A 26,431-nucleotide genomic window follows, 5' to 3' on the forward strand; every position below is an offset into this window, starting at 1 on the left:
CAATATTAAAACAATAATTTAGTTGGCGTTGTTCAGAATCCAGGTACGGTGAGAAGATACGCGAGCGAATACATCCGGAGCACCCAGTCCACAAGGGATACCCCACGAGACAATACCCTGCTGGTTACCTCCATGCACCAATGGGCCACCGGAATCTCCCATGCACATACCTTGGCCGCTTGGGCTCAGAGTACAGATGGTGTTATCAAAGACGCTGGCGCGATTGGCAACCGAGTGACGGTTCCGGCAGTCGGCCAAAGTAATGATGCTGGTGCTCAACCACTGAAGGTTGTTTGGGATACCGCTGTTAGCTCCCAACTGACCCCATCCGGAAGCCAAGGCTCCACTAGCGGTGTTGATGAAGGTAGCACTCAGACCGATTGGTTGAGCCAGATTGTTGAAAGTGATGACCGAAGCAGTCTGCACAAGCGAGACATCGTTGGCCAGGGTGTTGGCATTATACGATCCATGGTTTACAATACGAGCTGAAGCATGGGAAAGACCACCGCTCAGCAACAGGTGAGTTCCAACGACGACGCGGGTGTTAGCCAGAGTGCGCCCAACGGTGCAATGAGCGGCCGATAGTACCCACCGGTTGTTAATGATTGAAGCTCCACAGAAATGATTATTGGCGGACGAGCGAAGCGAAACCTGGTACGGGAACTGTCCCGAAGCAGCGTTCTGTCCTCCGACGATACGACCTTCCCATTCAAGGAACTCCGGAGATAGAGCTATAATGAAAAAGATATTTAAAAAAAAAGTATATATACTTTTTAAATTGTTATAACGAAACTTACTGCGTCCAAAGACGGCGACTGCGCCCAAGAGCACAAATAGCAAACTCAACCGAAACATGTTGCTGCAATATCTATTGAATGTTAATAAGTTTGGTGCATTTCTTTTATATACCTGCTTGATTGTTCAGCAATTGTTTTATCAAGATAACATTGTGTATCGAATGAATATGATAAGCTTCCTTATCTGCAGTTAAGCTTAATGACCCGTATTTAGCGTTTAATAAATTTGAATTCATGGGGAAAACCCTTTTGTGTCATGCAAATGATGAAATATTTCAAAATGCTTCGTAAGACATATTTCATCCAGTTTTCTTTGTTTTGATTTTGGATTAATGTCACTTATGTGCTGTGATTACTCGAGTGGATGAAAGCAGTTCGTTAAAAACAAAACATGACCTTGATAACAAGCCCAAATATAGACTTTTGTAATATACAAGCTAAAAATACCCGCGCAGCATTTTAAGACTTTCTAAAATTTACCCGAACTGCTCTTGATGCTCACGGCGGAACACCGACTTCTGGTGGCTAACTAAAAAGCATCAGACCTCTAAACTGTATGCCAATGGACAATTTGGAGAGGCTACGTTGGGCATTTTTTTTATCTATTAATTTATTCAGATTATTATCAATTTTATCAGAAGCTAGTTATGATTGCAAAATTCAGTCTAAGTTGATAACAAACGACGATGAAAAACCTGCCACAATCATAACAAGCCATGAAAACCGATTCAGTGAACGAGAAGGTGGGGTTAATATGGAGAAAAGACTGCTTTAATGTCTTAACTGTAACGGTTTTCATATAGCTATTTTAACCTCATGCAATAAGGGTATTCACCAGGGGGGTAATATGCGGTGCATCGCGCCTCCTCTGCATGTAGTATGAAGCAAATGTAAATAAACAATCCCACATTTTTTCGTTAGTCAGGAGTAGTGTAGGTTAACCAATATCCTACAAGAATCCAGTTCGAAAAATGATACACTTGCCAAGCGGGGTGGCCCAGGGTGGCCCGCCTTTCCCAAGCGGCGAGGATAATACATCTTAGGTAGGCTAGATTTGTTCGTGGATGACAGGCTTACTCCCCCCCTGGTATTCACTTAATAGCGTAGGTTGCTGCGTATCTGATTATAGAAATGTTTCACGCAAAATCACAAAGGCCATATTTCAAATCGCCTATGAAACATTTCCGTAAACAGATTCGCAGCAATCTACGCCGCCGGCCGCCGTTGAGTGAAAACTATAGACACTGTAGATTCCATAGACGAGCTGAGGCGAAGGCGAGTGTAGCCAAACGAACTGTTAGTGTAGCCAAACAAGCATAATTGCAATCCACACAGCAGAGCGGGTGACGTCAAATTCGCGTGGTACACTGTGAAAAAAAAACCGTGTCTCCGCTCGTCTATGGAATCTATAGTGTCTATAGTGAAAACCCCTAATATACCATGGGGACCGAAATCTGTTCACTTCGTAAAATATCAATAAATTAAAGAGGGTTTGAGGGAATTTACTTATAAATCATTTATCTTATCCTGATCCTATACTTGACATTAGGCTTTCTGGCCATTAGAATGGAAAGTAAGCTTTGAAATTTAAATATTATAAATTCAGTAGAAAATCGAATTATAGCCGCTATTGAAATTGGATTTTTCTCACAATCCATACGTTAAACCTAATTTCGGAAGTAGTGCGCTGTATAGCACATCACCAAATGAAAACAGCGCACCACTTCCGAAGTTAGGTTTAACGTACGAATTGTGAGAAAAATCCAACTTTGTTAGCGGCTATAATTCGGATTTGCACTGAATTGATAATAACACTATTAACCCTTCCGTTACCAACCCCCCTTTTGAAAACGAAAATAAAAATCTTTTTGGCTGTAACTTTTTTGTCTTTTGACATTTTTTTCGCAACTTTCACCAAAAGAAGCGGAATTTATTCAAGTTTCAGGTGCTCTATGAATTTTAGGACTGGCCACTTGATACCGGAGTTATTCCGGATTTAAAATGGGTGTTAGCTTTTGGCCATATGCCAGAACGCATACTTCGGAAATGATTATTTTAGATATTTTGAAGAGAAACGACGCATAAACTATACCAATTTTGATTAGGAATTTGATCGGTCCAAAATATGGCCTGTATTCCGAAATCCGGACGTTCCGCCGGAAACTGCTACGAGGTCACTTCACGGAAATAGGCGAATACTATCATGCGACCCATAAAATTTCATGAATTCACAAGTTATGGTATTCTATGGTAGTTTTGTACTTCCTGGACCATATTTGAACCGATTGGAACCGGTAAACTGATTTACCGAGTACCGGTTCAAGGGTCAATTTTGGGAAATAAGTAAACCCCATCATGCGGCATATCAAACTTCATGATTTCAAAAGTAATGGCATTGTGCTTCCTGGATCGTATTTGAGACGATTGGAACCGGGAAACGGTTTTAACATGAATCGGTTCAAAGGTCAGTCCCCATCATGCGGTATGCCCCATCATGCGGCATATCAAACTTCATGATTTTAGAAAGTTATGGCATTCTTTTGTAGTTTTGTACTTTCTGAACCGTATTTGAACCGATTGAAAACGGTAAACGGATTTATCGAGTACTGGTTTGAGGGTCATTTTTGGGAAAATGAGCTAATCCCATCATGCGGCATATACATTTTCATGATTTCAGAAGTTATTGCATGGTAGTCTTCCATGGTAGTTTTGTACTTCCTGGATCGTATTTGAATTGATTGGAACCGATAGATGGGTAGCTTTTCACTTCATGGCCAATATTTGAACCTATTGAAATGATAAGAAAATTATTTTGAGCTTTTTAATGGAATGTCTTCACTTGTCATAAGACGAGCTAATACAATCCCATTGAATTCCACCACTTGATTGTATCTTGACAGATACGTATTTCGACCTCAACAGTATGGTCGTCTTCGGTTTCTCGTACTTGACTTGAGTCAAGTCGAGTCAAGTACGAGACAATAAAGACGGCCTTACTGTTGAGGTCGAAATACGTATCTGTCAAGATACAATTAAGTGGTGGAATTCAATGGGATTGTATTAGCTCGTCTTATGACAAGCCTATTGAAATGTTTGTACTGGTTGAATGGAGAAAAGTGTTTCACAGAAAATACGAAGGTATCATATAATGCAATAACTTTGGAGTGGAGTGTGGGTTCGATTCCCGCCCTGGTAAGGAGGAAACTTTCGTACAAATGTATGTTGTATAAATGTCCTGTCCGTTGTCTCATACTAGGTGTTAAGTATTCAGTCTGTGCGACCTCTAGTCGAAGATGGTGATTCTGCTTTATAACTGCATGAGTATGCATTTTTTGATACAATTATACTGCGTAAACTATACCCAGGGTGCCGAGAATATTCTCCACCCGAAAACATCCTGGACCGGACCGAGAAGCAAACTCGCCATCTTTGGATTGGCAATGCGACGGTATTGTTCACAAGGCTAACTGGATGCGGTGTTTTTCCTATTTCCGGTGCCTATTTCCCAAAATTGACCTCTGAGTTCCCAAGTTCACCTGTCAACTAATTCCAATTGGTTCAAATATTGACCAGGAAATACAAAACTAGCATAAAAATGCCAATCATGAAGTTTGATATAACGCATGATGGAATTTACGGATTTTCCAAAATTTATCCTTGAATTATTATCGATTCCTGTTGGCTCAGGAAGCAGAAAAATACCATAAGAACCCACTACTTTTGAAATCATGAATTTTGATAATTAGGTTTTGTAGTGATATGTACAAGTTGATAAATAAAATATTCAATGCAAATAAATAATATTATGTATTTATAGTGCATTATATTCGAAATTGTGTTTAAAAAAAAAATCGAATCTTTATCGAAGAACGCCTATTGCTATTTTGCTTTAACAGTCGTTTGACGAATCATCAGAGAAACGAAAGCGAATGATTCAAAACCGAACGATTTATACGTTGTCCATTCATCACTAATGTGACATGTTGATCACGGATGTACATTCGTACACACCATTTGATTTCGATTTTCGGCGGATGCGAACAGACTCGCGTCGGAGCGGCTGGAGCACTGGACACCGAGCTGGAGGCGGAACATCAGCTGTCGCTGGAACAGCCCTGGACCGTGGGCTGGAGGCAACACATCGGCAGCAGCTGGAGCTCTGCCATGTACATCGTGAAGGAGACGTACGTTGGAGTGGAATAGCAGACGGCTTAGCCTTGCGGTTGGCTTTGCAGTGAGGTGTGTGAGGATCTCCTCGCTGCAACCAACAGGTTAATGCCTCTGCTATTATCATGACGATGACAGTCTAGTTTTATGCTCGCTGTATTTTAGCGGCATAGAAATAAAGCTTGGTCGCGACAATGGCGCAACATGGATGGAACATTGGCTCCCACTTGCTAGTAAGTATATGCGAATAAAAGTTTTAGAGAAAATAGAGCTTTAGCTTGCCTCCGGTGGAGATGGACGGAGTGCAAATGAAAAAATAGTTGAAGGAAGTTATGCCTCCGGTGGAAATAGACGGAGTGCAAATAGAAATATGTATTAGAGAAAGTAATGCCTCCGGTGGAAATAGACGGAGTGCAAATAAAAAAAAAAGAGAAAAAAATGCCTCCGGTGGAAATAGACGGAGTGCAAAAAACAAAAAAAAAAAAACAAAAAAATGCCTCCGGTGGAAATAGACGGAGTGCTGGATGGATAAATGAACCTTTTTTCTGATGATAAAAGTATTACTATTTTACTAGAATTATTATTTTACTTGAAATGGACAAAGCTAGTTGAATAAAAATTAAGAATAATTACAGAAATTAAAACTAATGAGATTGAATTTTATTTTGTAAGTGATTTGATTCTAGAAATGGATGTACTGAATTTTGAGATTGATTGAACTGCGAATAAAAATATATTGGAGGTTGGAAAATATTGGAAATGTGTTGTGAAGAAATAAATCGGTTTCGGATACTGAATTTAAAAATGAGGTTTCAAATTTAGTTGAGATATGATATGAATAGCAGATCTAGCCTGAGATCGGGAAAGGTTTTTTTATATTGAATTAAAATTTAAATCGAAGATCGGTTTCTGAAATAGAATAAATCTTTATTGGGATACTAAATGATATAATATGAAAATTAATTTAGACAATGGATTGGAAAAATTGAATTCAAAGACCAATACGTACTTGATTAAAAAAAATGTTGATTCGATTTAAAGTTATTGAACATTGAGATTGGAAAACGAATCTGGGAAAATTTATCTCAGAAGTTAGTTTCAGAGCCTAAAGTAGAAGACTGAATTTGAATTTTATATTGAACTAGTTGACCCGGCAGACGTTTCACTGCACAGTAGGCCGGTCGGATTTTTTGAACGAACAGATTTGCTGAAGGAAAGAAGAAAATCCACCTAACCGTTTTCAAATTCTACTGATAAAAGATGCGTAAAACAAATTTCAGATTTGGTTGAGAGAATATGAATGTGGTTGTATTCTTTGAATAAGCGGACATGAAAAAAAGGATTATTATATTGGACTATAGAGTTGAGATATTGAAATAAGGAATTGATTTTGATTGAAAATGAAATATCAAAATCGCTTTGTGGTATTAAAACTTATCTTAAAACACCCTAGAATTGGACTTTTGTGATTGGATTGGAGTTACTGGAGTTAGAAATTGTGTTTGGAAAATTTAACGTCATTCGAGATTTAATTCAAAGAATAAAACAGATGTTATAACTTGAAAATATTTAGTTCATATTGGATTGAATTGAAACCCATATGAAACGATTAGATTTGTTAAACTGGTTTTAAAGATTGAAATCAAAATAAATAAAAAGACTTGGACAAATTAATAAGACTTGGGAATTGAGGTTGTGAGATATTAGAGTTGATTTGAAATTAAAAAAAAAAACATTTTGTATACGAAACAATCTGTATTAAAAAAAAGTTTTGAACATTGCTTTTAAAACAAATATTTTGATTAAAGATTATAATTGAAGGTTGGATATGAAGTTCGAACTATGATTAATGATAATTATACGAAGATCGAATTTTGAACGAGATTTTTTTTATATTAAATTTGAAATCGATCGAATTGAAAGATTGAACTTAGATTCTAGAAAAAAAAACACCGTATTTGAAGACCATCTTTTAGTTTAAATTATTAAATTGTTTAAGGGTTGAATCTATAGACTTGGGGAAATTGAATTCGTTTGAAATTGAAAGATCGTTACTACTAGTATCATAAAAAAACTTTGTATTTTGATTTGATTTCAACTTATTGGACTCAGTATTCAGAGAATGGAACTGAAGACTGGGTTTGAATTATATTTTGAATGAGATTAATTTCAAAAAATTCAACTCCAGGTTTGGTTTTGTGATTGGACTGAAACTGGGTATACTATATAATTTGAAGATCGAATTAAAAAAAATACAAATAAGAAATTGAGTTGGTTAATTGAAATTGTTGTTGATGTTGTTGAAAAATTGTTGATATTATTGGAAGTCAAGATTGGATTGGAATCGGTTTGAATAAAAAGTAAGAAATAATGAATGGTGCTTGATTTGAAATACAAAGATCGATTACAAGAATGTAAAAACAATTTGAATCTGGATAAAATGAGAAAAGAAGTAGTTGGACCTTGGTTTACAATAAAGAAAATTAAATGATGTTGAGATTGAGATTTAAATTGAAGACTATATTTGAAGTTCCATTTGTAATGAATTCACAGGATTTTTGGATTTACATATGTGATTAGAGATCGGATTCATAGATTAGAATTGAAGATAGATTTTGGAAAACATGTCTTTTATATGAGATTTGAAGATTAGAGTTGAAAACGGGAGATTGAATTTGGAAAACGGCGGCTTTGAAGATTGAATTGTGAAATTGGAATTAAGAATTGAGTTATTGAAATATTTATAGTTTATAAATCGATTTCGCAGGCAGACAAATATACATTATGGAGAAAAAAACGAAGGAGACTTGGATATTGATTCGACGAAATAAACGTGAAAATAGGTTTGGGAAATGAATTTGAAGATTAGAATTAAACGTTGAATATGAAGTTCAAATTTTGATTATAAATTAGGTTATATTCCAATTGACTTACTGGATTTACTGCGTTTTTTAGAGTTTTGTATTGCAGGGGACTTCAGTAGCCTTGCGAACAAAGACGTAGGATTGCTAATCCGGAGATGGCGAGTTCGATTCTCGGTCCGGTCTAGAATGTTTTCGGGTTGGAAACTTTCTCGACACCCTGGGCATAGTGTATCCATTGTACTTGCCACACAAGATACATACTCATGCATTGGCGGGCATAGAAAAGCTTTCAATTAATAACTGAGGAAATGCTAATAGAATACAATTCCAGTTGGAATGTACAGCAATCGAAGAAGAAGAAGATTGCATTAAAGTTTAGAGTTGGAGATCAAATTAGAAGATCGGTTTACGAAATCGATTTTTGAAATTGCATTTGAAGAATTTACTTAAAATTAGATTGGATATAATAAACCAAACATAAACCAAATTTGGTTCAATTCAAAGATATGTAATACCTTTATTTATGTGGAGCTTGAATTTTAGGTATGTACGGATATTGAACAGTAAGACTAAACTCTGTAAATTTAATATCGTGTTTTAATATAGTAATTCTATTTAAAGCATAGATATTAGGATTTCCCGATTTTAGATATAGGATTTGAAATTAAAGAGTCTTAAAGAGGATTTTAAGCTTTGATAAGAGATCAGCAGCAAATTTGAATCTGGACTTGAAGAGTCAATTTGAAAACTCGAAAATGGATTTTCAGAATTCGCTAGAAAATGGAATTGGATATTGAAAATAATTTAGAAATAATAGAAATAATTTAGCATATCGAAAAAAAAGTTTGATTTGATTCAATTTGAACTTGAATTTAATTTTAAATTTAAATACAGGATTTAAAGATTAGATTTACAGATCTGAATTGATGATGAGATTTGGAGATGTAGTTTGGGGATTCAATCCGGAGCTTGGCTTAGAAGATTGGATTCAAATATTCAGCTTAACGATAGGATTCAGAGATCCGATTAAGTTATTCAGCAAACTGAAATTGTTAGTAGAATATGCAGATCGCAATGATAAAATAGATTTGAATTTTAGATTAAGGAGTTGGATTTAGCGATTAGTAGCGCTAGTTTGGATGAATATATAAGATTATTTTCGGAGATTGAATATTAAAAATCAGTCAAATAGATAGAAAATGATTCCCATTTATTTTCGGTAGTTTGAAGAACAGCCAAACTTCTTGTTGAAAATAACTAACATATCTTTCAAATAACCAAAGAAAATATTGTGAATTGTATTAAGAGTTTGTTTTCGGATGTTTGTTTAACAGGATTGGATATTGAACTTGATAAACAGACAAACAGACATAACACTTGAACACAGACAAACAGACATAACACTCGTCAAATTCCCATCGTTCACTGATTTACTGGCCAATTCAAATAATCATTAGTTGGCCAATCGATCACTTGTGGCGCGCGCATCGTTTTTGCTCGAGTTTGACGTTTGCTCCCTACCGCAATCTGGTTCGTGATTTGCCCAACTAACTGAAATCAACAAATGTCGTTAGTGTTTGAACGACGATGTATTTGATGGGTAAATGTTCAATGTTTTATGTCTGTTTGTCTGTGCTTAAATTGTAAATAGGAAGAATTCCATTATGTTACAGATTGGAGACAGTCTTCTTCTTCTTCTTCTTCTTCTTCTTATTGGCATTACATCCCCACACTGGGATAGAGCCGCCTCGCAGCTTAGTGTTCATTAAGCACTTCCACAGTTATTAACTGCGAGGTTTCTAAGCCAGGTTACCATTTTTGCATTCGTATATCATGAGGCTAACAACGATGATACTTTTATGCCCAGGGAAGTCGAGACAATTTCCAATCCGAAAATTACCTAGACCGGCACCGGGAATCGAACCCAGCCACCCTCAGCATGGTCTTGCTTTGTAGCCGCGCGTCTTACCGCACGGCTAAGGAGGGCCCCAAGATTGGAGACAGTATTGGAGACAAATTTAACGAGCATTTGAAGCCGGATTATTTCAGCCGGAAGCCGGATTGATTCCAATATTCTTTTATAATTTCGGAATCGAGAAGTTTTTTTTTTCATTATTTGAAATTTTGAATTGAGAAGTAATTTGTATGGTAATAAATAGGAACGAAATGTTGATTCAATTCGTAAAATTATGGTTAAAACTAATTCGGACTGGATTGCTTTTGATTAATATATGTATAAAGGTTTCTAAGATTAAATTTTAATTTATTTGTGATTGATGTAGTATTTAAATAAAAGCTAGTAGAACATGGTTCATGATACATTTCCTTTCCTTCTAATAACAAAACAAAATCGAAGAGAGTAGAGGTGAGCGGGATTGTAGTGATATGTACAAGTTGATAAATAAAATATTCAATGCAAATAAATAATATTATGTATTTATAGTGCATTATATTCGAAATTGTGTTTAAAAAAAAATTTGCTTTAACAGTCGTTTGACGAATCATCAGAGAAACGAAAGGGAATGATTCAAAACCGAACGATTTATACGTTGTCCATTCATCACTAATGTGACATGTTGTTCACGGATGTACATTCGGGTACACACCATTTGATTTCGATTCTTTCGGCAGATGCGAACAGACTCGCGTCGAAACGGCTGGAGCACTGGACACCGAGCTGGAGGCGGAACATCAGCTGTCGCTGGAACAGCCCTGGACCCTGGGCTGGAGGCGACACATCGGCAGCAGCTGGAGATGCCTTGGACCGTGGGCTGGAGGCAACACATCGGCAGCAGCTGGAGCTCTGCCATGTACATCGTGAAGGAGACGTACGTTGGAGTGGAATAGCAGACAGCTTAGCCTTGCGGTTGGCTTTGCAGTGAGGTGTGTGAGGATCTCCTCGCTGCAACCAACAGGTTGATGCCTCTGCTATTATCATGACGATGACAGTCTAGTTTTATGCTCGCTGTATTTTAGCGGCATAGAAATAAAGCTTGGTCGCGACAGGTTTGAGTTTGCTTATTTTCCGAAATTGACCCTTAAACAGGTACTCGGTAAATCAGTTTACCGGATCCAATCGTTCCTCATACGGTTCAGGAAGTACAAAATTACCATAGAATGTCATAATTTTTGAAAGCATGAAGTTTTGTATGCTGCTTGATGGGGTTTGCTTATTTCCCAAAAATGTCCATTGAACCGGTTCATGCTAAAACCACAAACAAACAGACATAACACTCATGAAATTCTCATAGTTAACTGATTTACTGCCCATTTTAAATAATTATTAGTTGGCCAATCGGTCAAAAGTGGTACACGCATCGAATTTGCTTGAATTTGACGTTTGCTCACTAGCGCCATCTGGTTTGTGATTTGCCCAACTAAGTGAAAACTACAGATGTCGTTCATGTTTGTACGACGATGAATTTGATGAGTGAATGCTCAATGTGTTATGTCTGTGTTAAAACGTTTCTGGGTCTGGGTTAAAACGTTTACCGGTTCCAATCGGTTCAAATACGGTCCAGGAAGTACAAAACTACCATAGAATACCATAACTTTTGAAATCATGAAGTTTGATGGGTATTCGCCTATTTCCGTAAAGTGACCCCGTAACAGGTTCCGGCGGAACGTCCGGATTCCGGAATACAGGCCATATTTTGGACCGATCAAATTCCTAATCAAATTTGGTATAGTTTATACGTCGTTTCTCTTCAAATTATCTAAAATAATCATTTCCGAAGTATGCGTTCTGGCATATGGCCAAAAGCTAACACCCATTTTAAATCGGGAATAACTCCGGTATCAAGTGACCAGTCCTGAAAATTCATAGAGTACCTGAAACTTCAATAAATTCCTCTTCTTTTGGTGAAAGTTGCGAAAAAAAATGTCAAAAGACAAAAAAGTTACAGCCAAAAAGATTTTCATTTTCGTTTTCTAAAGGGGGGTTGGTAACGGAAGGGTTAAAAAACAAATCGCCACCTAGAAAAGTTTCGAGAAAAAGTAGACTCATGGAAATTTGACTTGGCATGATATGGAAAATGAGGATTAAAATGCCTCTAGAACGTATTTTTTACTTATCTTTATTTCAAGGCTCAAGCGCCAGCAGGCATGGCAGAGCCTTTATCTATTTAATTTTGAGTTACAATCATTATTTGTTGTCTTAATTGGCACGACAAATGCTGGGTAAAGCGTACCATTGGCACTTCGCGTACCTGAAGGAATAAAATAGACCCCATCTCGCGGTCCTTAGCCTCTTACCCAGCAACTCCTATCCCTACCTCCCCGTGGTACTGGCCGGGATACGAGCCACCTTAGGCAAGATCGGGTTACCAACCCCGGTGGGAACTATGGTCGTATGCTGACAGGGAAGGGGGGGTTCGCTCCTCTCCGGAGGTGTAAATCTTATTGAGCGTCTGTTCTCCATGTCAGGATCGGCTCACAGCAGCGTCTGTTCTCCATGTTAGGGGCGGCTGATCATCGTCCGAGTGCCAGCGAGGGACTCTAAGTGAAACTGTGCACCATGGTCCACCGGGAATAATGAGGAATGGTCCTCCGGAAATTTAGGGGGTTTGGTGTCAGACCCTGCAAGCCAGCCTTTAAAAAAACATAAGCAACGAACAATCAACAAGAGAGTACGGACCGGAACCATCGGCGAAGACCACTGCGACGAAAAGGGACTAGCGATTGGAAACTCGGTTCATGGAACTGCAAATCCCTCAACATCATCGGGAGCACACGCATACTCGCCGATGTACTTAAGGACCTTGGATTCGGCATCGTAGCGCTGCAGGAGGTTTGTTGAAAGGGATCAACGGTGCGAACGTTTAGAGTTAATCATACCATCTACCAGAGCTGCGGCAACACACACGAGCTGGGAACAGCTTTCATAGTGATGGGCGACATGCAAAAGCGCGTGATCGGGTGGTGGCCGATCAACGAGAGAATGTGCAGGTTGAGGATCAAAGGCCGGTTCTTCAACTACAGCATAATCAACGTCCATAGCCCACACTACGGAAGCACTGATGATGATAAGGACGCATTCTACGCGCAGCTGGAACGTGAGTACTACAGCTGCCCAAGCCACGACGTCAAAATCATCATTGGAGATTTGAACGCTCAGGTTGGCCAAGAGGAGGAGTTTAGACCGACTACTGGAAAGTTCAGCGTTCACCGGCTGACGAACGAAAACGGCCCACGACTAATTGATTTCGCTGCCTCCAATAATATGGCCATCCGCAGCACCTACTTCCAACACAGCCTCCCGTATCGGTACACCTGGAGATCACCACTGCAGACAGAACCACAAATCGACCACGTTCTGATTGATGGACGGCACTTCTCCGACATTATCGACGTCAGGACATATCGTGGCGCTAACATCGACTCGGACCACTATCTGGTGATGGTTAAACTGCGCCCAAAACTATCCGTCATCAACAATGTTCGGTACCGACGACCGCCGCGGTACGACCTAGAGCGACTGAAGCAACCTGATGTCGCCACTGCATACGCGCAGCATCTCGAGGCAGCGTTGCCGGAAGAGGGTGAGCTCGATGGGGCCCCTCTTGAGGACTGCTGGAGTACAGTTAAAGCAGCCATTAACGACGCAGCGGAGAACAACGTCGGGTATATGGGTCGTAGTCGACGGAACGATTGGTTCGACGAAGAGTGCAGACAGATTCTGGAGGAGAAGGACGCAGCGCGGGCGGTCGCGCTGCAGCAAGATACCCGGCAGAACGTGGAACGTTATAGACGGAAGCGGAGACAGCAGACCCTTTTCAGGAGAAGAAACGCCGCCTGGAAGAAGCGGAGTGCGAGGAGATGGAACAGCTGTGCCGTTCTCAAGATACACGCAAGTTCTATCAGAAGCTCAACGCATCCCGCAAAGGCTTCGTGCCGCGAGCCGAAATGTGCCGGGATAAGGATGGGACCATCTTGACGGACGAACGTGTGGTGATCGAAAGGTGGAAGCAGCACTACGAGGAACATCTGAATGGCGCTGAGAATACAGGCAGTGAAAGTCAAGGCAGCGGAGGAGATGACTACGTCAGTTCAGCGGACGATGGAAGCCAACCAGCCCCCACCTTGAGGGAAGTTAAGGATGCCATTCAACAGCTAAAGACCAATAAAGCAGCTGGTAAGGATGGTATCGGAGCTGAGCTCATCAAGATGGGCCCGGAAAAGCTGGCCACTTGCCTGCACAAACTGATAGTCAGAATCTGGGAAACCGAACAGCTACCGGAGGAGTGGAAGGAAGGGGTTATATGCCCCATCTACAAGAAAGGCGACAAATTGGAGTGTGAGAACTTTCGAGCGATCACCATCCTTAATGCCGCCTACAAAGTGATATCCCAGATCATCTTCCGTCGTCTGTCACCATTAGTGAACGAGTTCGTGGGAAGTTATCAAGCCGGCTTCGTTGACGGCCGCTCGACAACGGACCAGATCTTTACTGTACGGCAAATCCTTCAAAAATGCCGTGAATACCAGGTCCCAACGCACCATCTGTTCGTTGATTTCAAGGCGGCATACGACAGTATAGACCGCGTAGAGCTATGGAAAATTATGGACGAGAACAGCTTCCCTGCGAAGCTTACCAGACTGATCAAAGCAACGGTGGATGGTGTGTAAAACTGTGTGAAGATTTCGGGCGAACACTCCAGTTCGTTCGAATCGCGCCGGGGACTTTCGTGATGGACTTTCGTGCCTGTTGTTCAACATTGGGCTAGAAGGTGTCATGCGGAGAGCCGGGTGTAACAGCCGGGGTACGATTTTCAACAGATCCAGTCAATTTATTTGCTTCGCGGATGACATGGACATTGTCGGCCGAACATTTGCAAAGGTGGCAGAACTGTACACCCGCCTGAAACGTGAAGCAACAAAAGTTGGACTGGTGGTGAATGCGTCAAAGACAAAGTACATGCTTGTGGGCGGAACCGAGCGCGACAAGGCCCGCCTGGGAAGCAGTGTTACGATAGACGGGGATACCTTCGAGGTGGTCGAGGAATTCGTTTACCTCGGATCCTTGCTAACGGCTGACAACAACGTTAGTCGTGAAATACGAAGGCGCATCATCTGTGGAAGTCGGGCCTACTACGGGCTCCAGAAGAAACTGCGGTCGAAAAGATTCGCCACCGCACCAAATGTGTCATGTACAAGACGTTAATAAGACCGGTAGTCCTCTACGGACATGAAACATGGACAATGCTCGAGGAGGACTTGCAAGCACTCGGAGTATTCGAGAGACGGGTGCTTAGGACCATCTTTGGCGGTGTGCAAGAAGACGGTGTGTGGCGGCGAAGAATGAACCATGAGCTCGCCCAACTCTACGGCGAACCCAGTATCCAGAAGGTAGCTAAAGCCGGAAGGGTACGATGGGCAGGACATGTTGCAAGAATGCCGGACAGCAACCCTGCAAAGATGGTGTTCGCTTCCGATCCGGCAGGTACGAGACGGCGTGGAGCGCAGCGAGCGAGATGGGCAGACCAGGTGCAGAACGACTTGGCGAGCGTGGGGCGTATCCGAGGATGGAGAGATGCGGCCTCGAACCGTGTATTGTGGCGTCAAATTGTTGATTCAGTGTTATCTGTTTAGATGTTAACTAAATAAATGAAATGAAATGAAATGAATGCGTGTCTTTCAAAATCTTGAAGTTTGATATGTCGCAAGATGGGTTTCGGTGCTAATTAAAATTTGTCTGCTTCCCTGAGGAACACTTCCAAACGTGGCCAATGTGTCCAAAACCTCTCAAAAACTCATCTATTGAGCTTGTCTTTCAAAATCATGGAGTTTGATATGTCGCAAGATGGGTTTCGGTGCTAATCGAAATTTGTCCGCTTCCTTGAGGGAACCAGGCTCTCGGGAACACTTACGGACGAGGCCAATGTGTCCAAAACCTCTCAAAAAATCATGTGTTGTGCGTTTCTTTCAAAATCATGGAGTTTGATATGTCGCAAGATGGGTTTCGGTGCTAATCGAAATTTGTCCACTTCCTTGAGGGAACCAGGATCCCGGGAACACTTCCGGATGTGGCCAATGTGTCCAAAACCTCCCAAAAACTCATCTATTAGGATTCTCTTCCAAAACCATGAAGTTTGATATGTCGCAAGACTGGGTTGTGTTCACTTGAAAAGTGTCCACCACCCCAGGGATACCCCAGGGAACCAGGTTCCCGGAACATCTGGAACCATGTCCTGGTGATTCAAATGTATCAAAACTAACTTCTGATGCTGGTCAATGATGATTGACCACGTTTGCATCAGCATTCTGGTCGCTTTCGTTCATTTATCAATGGTTTTAAAAAAATTAACCGGTTTTTAACTGCATCTGACCCAGGACCCCCCTTAATAAATCCGGCCGGATTGGCACCATGGTCAAATCATGTACCAAAAAATAGACATGATGACGCTTCTTCCCTGAAAATTTCATGGCAATCGGACGAAAAATGAGCCTACACGGGTTATTTAAATTTTGATTTCTAGGTCAGACCGAAACGGGTGATTGGTCCTTTAAGTTCAACACAGAATGTCATGTGACTAATTTACAGTTCCTTCTCGATTTCATACATAACTTTGAAAAACAAAATATTGAATTTTTCATTTCTGAACATGAAATGCTTGAAAGATCATATACATTACTTAACATACCATTTCTCTAAATCTGAAATCAGCGACGTGAAAGTCAAATTAGTGCTAAATGACATTAATGTGACAATAGTGTCATGACATTTTATTTGTTATTTCGCTCTCATGTCCCATGTACCATATTTTAGTACAAAGATTTGTTTGATAAAGTTTTGGGATCCTTGAGATCTTAGGTATTATCAACAGGAATCCTAAGATACTTCAGTGAAATGTCTACACTGCTCTCGGTACCTGGACCCCGGTAATGACCGTTTTTGATCTGAATATTTTTTTATTCGATCCCCGGTCGTTGAAACAGCGTTCAAATAAAATACGCTTCGAACATTATTTACAACATGGGACCGAGAAAAGAAAAACGGAGCAGCGTGAAATGAATTAAAAACAACAGTAAACATTAAAAAGAGCAGTCAGAAACCAGATAAGGAACAATCTTACGAATGTGAATTTAAAATTTAAGAATTACATTTTTCTGCACAATTATTCAATAGCCATGTCACAATAGGAGTACTGTGGATCCCCGATAATTTGACCGGTTTATTCATTTTTTAATTTGAACTTCTGGTTACTCTATAAGCATCAGATAAACCGGTTTCTGGCTGCTCTCTTTGCTGTTGTTTTTATTTTGCGTTCGGTTTCACGATTTCTATTTTTCTTTTCTCTAAGCTTAATGATGTTTGAACACTTTTTAATTTGAACGATGTTTAAACCAACGAGGTTCACATTTAAAACCGGGGGTCCAGGGTACTCCAAATCTTCCGCCTATGGACTCTCAATAATCTACAAATCAGAGCCGTTAAAAAGCAAGTGTTTGAAAATTAAATATTAAAATAATATTTGCGATAAGAAATATAATTGAACGTATTCTTCTTCTTCTTCATTGGCATTACATCCCCCACTGCACTGGGACATTGCCGCATCGCAGTTTCATGTTCATTAAGCACTTCCGCAGCTGTTTTAGCATTCGTATGTCATGAGGCTAACACGATGATACTTTTGTGCCCAGTGAAGTCAAGACAATTTCCAATCCGAAAACTGTCTAGACCGGCACCGGGAATCGAACCCAGCCACCCTCAGCATGGTCTTGCTTTGTTGCCGCGCATCTTACCGCACGGCTAAGGAGAGCCCCTATAATATAATTGAACATAGCAATATCAAAAGTTAAAGGGTCGATGTGGACCACCACTCATATTATATTGCACTGTTAAGCAAAAATAATCATATAATAAAAAATGTTAACTCAAAATTTCTCACACAAGTGCAATTATGAAAATGATATTCAGTAAATAAAAGTCAGATACCAAGTAACTAATGAGCTTTTGCAAATAGAAACAAATAATAGTGTATTGAAAAAGAATTAATTTATTCTACTCTTCAACCTTCCTTTATTAGTAAATAAAGGAAAGAAAGTCAAATTTGTAAGTTAATCCTCACAACAAAAAACAAAAAAATGCATTTAGTTGGCGTTGTTCAGAATCCAGGTACGGTGCGAAGAAACACGAGCGAATACATCAGGGGAACCAAGTCCACAGGGAATACCCCACGAGACAATACCCTGCTGGTTACCTCCATGCACCAATGGGCCACCGGAATCTCCCATGCACAAACCTTGGCCGCTTGGGCTCAGAGTACAGACGGTGTTGTCGAATACACGGGCGCTGTTGGCAGCAGAGTGACGGTTGCGGCAATCAGCCAAGGTGATGATGCTGGTGCTCAGCCACTGCAGATTGTTCGGGATACCGGCGTTAGCTCCCAACTGACCCCATCCGGAAGCCAAGGCTCCGCTAGCGGTGTTGATGAAGGTAGCACTCAGACCGATTGGTTGAGCCAGATTGTTGAATCCAATAGTGGAAGCAGTCTGAACAAGTGAGACATCGTTGGCCAGGGTGTTGGCGTTGTACGATCCGTGGTTGACAATGCGAGCCGAGTTGTGGGCAACACCACCGCTGTTCAACAGGTGAGTTCCGACGACGACGCGGGTATTTGCCAAAGTACGTCCAACGGTGCAGTGAGCAGCTGACAGCACCCAACGGTTGTTGATGATCGATCCACCACAGAAGTGAGCATTTGCTGACGAGCGAAGCGAAACCTGGTACGGGAACTGTCCGGATCCGGCGTTTTGGCCTCCGACAATACGACCTTCCCATTCAAGGTATTCGGCAGGGAGATCTACAAAGGGGGAACCATTGGTAATTGAACCCGGAAATGAAATAAATAATCATCAAACTTACTGCCACCGAAAACGGCGACTGCTCCAACAAGCACGAACAACAAACTCAGACGATTCATGTTTCTTCAACTTTCCGCTCTAGCAAAAGTGCGTTTACTTCACCAAGGTAAGTGCTTTTATACGATATTGCCTTATCAACGCAGCTGACGCGATAAGACGAACGGGTGCTGTTAACCAATTTTCGACTAGTTGATTTGATTTATGAGCAGCCTCGGTCTGGTAAATTAGTAGATTTTTGACTTACGACAACGGTAGAGATATTTCTTCAAAATTTCGCCAATTGTAATCTTCCTCTTACAAGATTGTTATCTTCAAATTTGTTTCGCAAATAATCGTACTTGTATTACCCAGAACTCAACGATAAGAGATCGAAAACAGTCCTCAATTAATCGACTTTCGTCATATGACGATAGTCTCGGTTGATCATGAAGCAGCCATGTGTAATAAATTAATCGACTGTGATTCCACAGTGTAAGTCGGAACAAAGCGATAACCGGCGAAGGGAAATTTGTAAATTTAAAATCCCAAATGGGGAGACCCATTGTAGGTAGGCTGAACTAATTTTGTCTACGGCTTTGGGTTTCTTTAAAAATTATCTTTGGAATAAGACCAAGAGTTTATAATTATATGTAACTGGTTTTCCCTGGATTATTTAGATTTAGTTTTCAGGGAAACACGTCGCGTCGGGGGAATGTCATCATTTTTAGCTGGTGGACCCACTAATGTTTTAGGCTTTTAATTTAGTTAACACATGGTGCCGTCCCGAAGATATCTTCAATGTGTGTCGTCAATATCTGAACGACATAATAAGCAATGTTGTTAAGCAAAGATATAAAAATTGCCGAATGTATGTCATTAGTCTCAATAAAATAATATTTTTAAACCAATATTCGAGAAGGTCGTTTCAGCTAAAATTTACTAATATCCGTTTATTATCCACATATATAGCCATATACAATATACATAGAAAAAGGATGGATATGTTTATATTTTGACTGTTGAGCCCTTTTTCAATGTTGAACTTGATATATGTGGTCTTGCAGAAACTAAGAGAAGTTACCTTTAGTAATACAAAACCCGTAATTTCAAACTTTTTATGTTCACAGTGAAACAATAAATACTACAGAAATACAACGAGTTTGCAAAGCTTCTGAAATGCAAAACAAGAAACATGAAAAAATTCACAAAAAATCAAAGAAAACTCTGGTGATATTTGAAAAGCTGTGAAAAATCAGATAAAGCGGGAAATAAAAGAATACCAACCGTGTAAAAAATATTTGGTGTATTTTATGGAGTGGACCAGAAAAAGTGAGTTTGACAACGTTTTGATTTCTGTGGTGCCAGAAATTTTTACTCTGTCGCAGATGTACAGGGATGGACAAAATAATTAGGATAGGCAAATTTTGAGTAAAATTAGATGTGTTGTAACTATCTTAGTTATCATCCGATTTTGACAATAAAGGCATGCCCGAACTAGAAAATTAATGCAGTTTGACGGTATGTCCATGGAACCGATTATGGCCACCGGATTCCGGAGATATTCCGGTTTTTTTCGGAGGTAGGTTCAAAACCGTAAATTTGAGGTGGATATTAGGAGAAGTTGTGGTTAAAAATTGAATAATATTAGTAACCACAAATGAAGTAGGGCTCTTGCTGATTGGAACCATATATTGAGATTTGGAATCGGACCAGAATCAAGTGAGATATGGCCATTTCTTTAAAATCGGTTCCGATCGATACTTATCAAAGGGGTCAGACCACAACTTCATTTGAATCTCGCTTTTTGATAGATCGACCACTATAATTTTATTATAGAAGGCCTATAATGTGTCCAGAATGAAAAACCAATTGAATGAACGGATCCTGGAGTCGCTGGGATGTCCCCGGGGAACCTGTGGAAGGGGACATTTTAGTTTTACCACCAAAACCAGTCGTTCGACGGCTCTTTTTTCATGGTTTCGATCAGGAAACGAAGTATGAATATAAAATGGTCCATTGTCGGCTCTGACCGCTTCCAGGATCTACGGATTGGCCCCGGGGAACCTGTGGAAGGGGACATTTTAGTTTTAGCACCAAAACCAGCCATTCGACAGCTCTTCATTCATGGTTATCGATCAGGAAGCGAAGTACGAAAATAAAATGGATCATTGACGGCTCTGACCGCTTCCAGGACCCAAGGATTGCCCCCGGGGAACCTGTGGAAGGAAACATATAAGTTTTAGCACTAAAATCAGTTATTCGACGGCTCTTTTTATAGGTTTTCGATCAGGAAGCAAAGTATAAATATAAAAGGACCATTGACAGCTTTGACCGCTTCCAGGACCTACTGGTTGCCCCCGAGGAACCTGTGGAAGGGGACATTTTAGTTTTTACACCAAAATCAATCATTCGACAGCTCTTCTTTAATATAGGCAAAGTATTAATATAAAATTGGCCATTGATGACTCTGACCGCTCTCAGGACCTACAGATTCCCCCGGAAAACCAGTGGAAAGTAACATTTAAGTTGCCGCACCAAAACCAATACCTCGACGGTTTTTTTCTCGTGATTTTTGATCAGAAAGCGAAGTATGAGTATAAATTGGACCATTAAGCGACTGGTTTTTTTGGTAAAACTAAAATGTCACCTTCCACAGGTTCCCCGGGGCCAATACGTAGATCCTGGAAGCGGTCAGAGCCGTCAATGGAACATTTTCTATTCATACTTCGCTTCCTGATCGAAAACCATGAAAAAAGAGCCGTCGAATGACTGATTTTGGTGATAAAACTTAAATGTCCCCATTCACAGGTTCCCTGGGACATCCCAGCGACTCCAGGATTCGTTTATTCAATTGGTTTTCATTCTGGACACATTAGAGGCCTTCTAGAATAAAATCATAGTGGACGATCTATCAAAAGCGAGATTCAAATGAAGTTGTGGCCTGACCCTTTGACAAGTATCGATCGGAACCGATTTTAAAGAAATGGCCATATCTCACTTAATTCTGGTCCGATTTTAAATCCCAACATATGCTTCCAATCAGCAAGAGCCCTACTTCATTTGTGGTTACTAATATTATTCATTTTTTAACCACAACTTCTCCTAATATACCTCAAATTTACGGTTTTGAACCTACCTCCAAAAAACCCGGAATATCTCCGGAATCCGGTGGCCATAGTCGGTTCCATGGACATACCGTCAAACTGCATTAATTTTCTAGTTCAGGCATGCCTGAATTGTCAAAATCGAATGATAACTAAGGTAGTTACAATACATCTAATTTTACCTAAAATTTGCCTATCCTAATTATTTTGTCCATCCCCTGCAGTGCTGTCATGGTGGTTACTCCAAGTTACTTACTGAGTAACCAGCTCTCGGGACCAAAAAAAAATTTTTTTTGCTTACTTTTCACCGAAACGAAAAAAAATTTTCTTGTGAAAAAATTTTCCGCTCTCTAAGATCGCTTTTACTGCTCCTACCATTCTGAAATCGTTCCCCCCTTCCCCATTCTCCATGTATCCTATTCGGGATTCCCGGTCCCCTAGAACGTATTATTCGAACTTTTTGCACCCCCGTAGATTTTGAAATATGTCCTCTGCAGGATCTCCGCCCTCCTATACGAATCCCTCTAACTAATTTGCGCCTTCTTAGATTAAAAAAAAGTCCTCTACGGGATCTAGAACGTATTATTTGAACTTTTCTGCGCCCCCGTAGAATTTACTTATTTAAATATCTCCGCCCTCCTATACGTATTCCTCTAACTTTTTTGCACCCCCGTAGATTTCAAAATATGTCCTCTACGGGATTTCCGCTCCCCAAAAACGTATTACTCGAACTGTTAGCGCCCCTGTAGATTTAGAAATATGTCCTCGGCAGGATCTCCACCCTCCCATACGTGATCCTCTAACTTTTTTTGCGCCCCTGCAGATTTAAAATATGTCCTCCACGGGATTTCCGCTCTCCTAGAACGTATTATTCGAACTTTTTTTCGCCCCCGTGGATTTAGAAATATGTCCTCTGTAGGATCTCCACGCCTATATGTATTCCTCTAACTTTTTTGCGCCCCCTTAGATTTGAAAAAAATGTCCGCTTCGAGATTTCCGCCCCCCTAGAAACTTCAAACTTTTATAGCGCCCCCGTATTCCTTTAACTGTTTTGAGCCTCCTTAAATTAAAAAAAAAGTACTCTACTATGGGATTCCCGCCCCAAGAACGTATTATTTGAACTTTTTTGCGCCCCCGTAGAATTTATTTATTTATCTCCGCCCTACTATACGCTGTATTCCTTTAATTGTTTTGGGCACCCTTAGATTTCAAAATATGTCCCCTGTTGTATCTCCGCCCTCCTATACCTATTCCTCTTGCGCCCTCTTAGATTTCAAAATATGTCCTCTAGGGGATTTCCGCTCCCCAAAAACGTATTACTCGAACTGTTAGCGCCCCTGTAGATTTAGAAATATGTCCTCGGCAGGATCTCCGCACTCCCATACGTGATCCTCTAACTTTGTTTGCGCCCCTGCAGATTTAAAAATATGCCCTCCACGGGATTTCCGCTCTCCTAGAACGTATTATTCGAACTTTTTTCGCCCCGTGGATTTAGAAATATGTCCTCTGTAGGATCTCCACCCTATATGTATTCCTCTAACTTTTTTGCGCCCCCTTAGATTTCAAAATATGTCCTCTATGGTATTTCTGCTCTCTTAAAACGTATTTTTCTAACTGTTTGCGCCCCCGTAGATTTAGAAATATGTCCTCTGCAGAGTCTCCACTCTCCTATATGTATTCCTTGAACTTTTTTGCGCCCCTATAGATTTGAAAAAAATGTCCGCTTCGAGATTTCCGCCCCACTAGAAACTTCAAACTTTTTTAGCGCCCCCGTATTACTTTAACTGTTTTGAGCCTCCTTAAATTTAAAAAAAAAAGTACTCTTTGGGATTCCCGCCCCTTGAACGTATTATTTGAACTTTTTTGCGCCCCCGTAGAATTTATTTATTTATTTATCTCCGCCCTACTATACGCCGTATTCCTTTAATTGTTTTGAGCACCCTTAGATTTCAAAATATGCCCCTGTTGTATCTCCGCCCTCCTATACCTATTCCTCTTGCGCCCTCTTAGATTTCAAAATATGTCCTCTACGGGATTTCCGCTCCCCTAAAACGTATTACTCGAACTGTTTGCGCCCCTGTAGATTTAGAAATATGTCCTCTGCAGGATCTCCGCCCTCCTATACGTATTGCTCTAATTGTTTTGCGCCCCCTTAGATTTCAAAATATGTCCTCTGCGGGATTTCCGCTCCCCTAAAACGTATTATTCGAACTGTTTGCGCCCCCGTAGATTTAGAAATATGTCCTCTGCAGGATCTCCGCCCTCCTATACGAATCATTCTATTTTGCGCACCCGTACATTTCAAAATATTTCCTCTACATGATCTCCGCCCTCCTATACGTGTTTCTCTAACTTTTTTGCGTCCCTTAGAAATCAAAATATGTTCTCTACGGAATTTCCGCTCCCCTAGAACGTATCATTCAAACTTTTTTGCGCCCCCGTGGATTTAGAAATATGTACTCTGAAGGATCTCCGCCCTCTTATATGTATTCCTCTAACTTTTTTTTGCGCCCCTGTAGATTGAATCCTCTTCAGGGTTTCCGCCTTCATAGAAGGTATCATTCAAACTTTTTGCGCCCCCGTGGATTTAGAAATATGTCCTTTGCAGGATCTCCGCCCTCCTATACGTATTCCTCTAATTTATTTGCGCCCCCTAAGATTTCAAAATATGTCATCTACGGGATTTCCGCTCCCCTAGAACGTAATTTTCGAACCTTTCAAGCCCTCATAGAATTATAAATATGTCCTCCGAACTTCTATACGTATTCCTCAAACTTTTTTTTGCGCAACTGTTGATTTAAAAAAAAAAACCGCTTCCAATTTCCGTATTGTTCGAACTTTTTTTGCGCCCCCGTAGATTTAGAAATATGTCCTCTGCAGGATCTCCACACTCCTATAAGTGTTCCTCTACCTTTTTTTGAGCCCCGGTGGAAATTAAAAAAAATTGTCTGCTTCGGGATTTCCGCCCCCGAGAACGTATTATTCAAACTTTTTGCGCCCCTGTAGAATTAGAAATGTGTCCTCTACATGATCTCTGCCCTCCTATATGCATTCCTCTTACTTTTTGCGCCCTGTAGATTTTAAAAAATGTCTGCTGCGGGAACGTATTATGCTGCCCCTAGAACGTATTATTCGAACTTTTTGCGCCCCGTAGATTTCAAAATATGTCCTCTGCGGGAGTTCCGCTTCACTTAAGCGTATTATTGGAACTGTTTGCGTCCCCGTAGATTTAGAAATATGTCATCTGAAGGATCTCCGCCCGCCTATACGTGTTCCTTTAACTTTTTTTGCGCCCCTGTAGATTTAAAAAAAATGTCCGCTTCGGGATTTCCGCTTCATAAAACGTATTATTCGAACATTATTGTGCCCTCATTAATTTAGAAATATGCTCTCTGCTGGATCTCCGCCCTCCTATATGTATTCCTTTTACTTTTTTGCGCCCTGTAGATTTTAAGAAAATTTTGCGCTTCGGGATTTCCGCCCCCTAGAACGTATTATTCGAACTTTTTTGCGCCCCCGTGGATATGAAAATATGTCCTCTGCAGGATCTCCGCCCTCCTATACGAATTTCTTCAGCTTTTTTGCGCCCCGTAGATTTCAAAATATGTCCTCTACCGGATTTCCGCTACCCTAGAACGTATTATTCAAACCTTTTTGCGCCCCCGTGGATTTAGAAATATGTCCTCTGTATGATCTCCGCCCTCCTATATGTATTCATCTAACTTTTTTTGCGCCCTGTAGATTTAAAAAAAATGTCCTCTGCGAGACTTCCGCTCCCCTAAAACGTATTATCCAAACTTTTTTGCGCCCCCGTGGATTTAGAAATATGTCCACTGCAGGATCTCCGCCCTCCTATACGTATTCCTCTAATTTATTTGCGCCCCCTAAGATTTCAAAATATGTCCTCTACGGGATTTCCGCTCCCCTAGAACGTAATTTTCGAACTTTTCAAACCCCCATAGATTTAGAAATATGTCCTCCGCCCTCCTATACGTATTCCTCTAACTTTTTTTTGGGCAACTGTTGATTTAAATAAAAATCCGCTTCCGATTTCCGTATTGTTCAAAAATTTTTGCGCCCCCGAGGATTTAGAAATGTATCCTCTGCAGAATCTCCGCCATCCTATACGTATTCATCTAACTTTTTTGCGCCCCCTAAGATTTCAAAATATGTCCTCCACGGGATTTCCGCTCCCCTAAAACGTATTATTCGAACTGTTTGCGCCCCCGTAGATTTAGAAATATGTCCTCTGCAGGATCTCCACCCTCCTATAAGTGTTCCTCTAACTTTTTTTTGCGCCCTGGTAGAATTAAAAAAAAATGTCCGCTTCGGGATTTCCGCCCCCGAGAACATATTATTCAAACTTTTTTGCGCCCCCGTAGAATTAAAAATATGTCCTCTGCATGATCTCTGCCCTCCTATATGTATTCCTCTTACTTTTTTGCGCCCTGTATATTTTAAAAAAATTGTCAGCTTCGGGATATCCGCCCCCTAAAACGTATTATTCGAACTTTTTTGCGCCCCCGTAGATTTCAAAATATGTCCTCTACGGGATTTCCGCTCCTCAAAACGAATTATTCGAACTGTTTGCGCCCCGTAGATTTAGAAATATGTCCTCTGAAGGATCTCCGCCCTCCTATACGTGTTCCTTTAA

At 40.5% G+C, this 26,431-nt stretch overlaps 2 protein-coding genes across 2 annotated transcripts; both read right to left on the bottom strand.

The window, feature by feature from the left end:
* On the bottom strand, positions 1-1,365 carry LOC134223938 (chymotrypsin-2-like). The gene is made up of 3 exons (XM_062703165.1): positions 1,278-1,365; positions 798-868; positions 1-731 (listed from the first exon to the last, which is right to left on the bottom strand). Exons 2-3 carry the CDS (start codon positions 853-855, stop codon positions 19-21), a joined length of 771 nt encoding a protein of 256 aa, XP_062559149.1. The 5' UTR covers positions 856-868; positions 1,278-1,365; the 3' UTR covers positions 1-18.
* A 16,438-nt stretch (positions 1,366-17,803) lies between these two features.
* Positions 17,804-18,814, bottom strand: LOC134223939 (chymotrypsin-2-like). Its single transcript, XM_062703166.1, has 2 exons — positions 18,696-18,814; positions 17,804-18,633 (listed from the first exon to the last, which is right to left on the bottom strand). The coding sequence occupies exons 1-2, from the start codon at positions 18,751-18,753 to the stop codon at positions 17,921-17,923; spliced, it is 771 nt and encodes a 256-aa protein (XP_062559150.1). The 5' UTR covers positions 18,754-18,814; the 3' UTR covers positions 17,804-17,920.
* Positions 18,815-26,431: the final 7,617 nt, after the last annotated feature.

The sequence above is a fragment of the Armigeres subalbatus genome, chromosome 3 (assembly GCF_024139115.2).
Source record: "Armigeres subalbatus isolate Guangzhou_Male chromosome 3, GZ_Asu_2, whole genome shotgun sequence".
Classification (NCBI taxonomy): Eukaryota; Metazoa; Arthropoda; class Insecta; order Diptera; family Culicidae; genus Armigeres; species Armigeres subalbatus.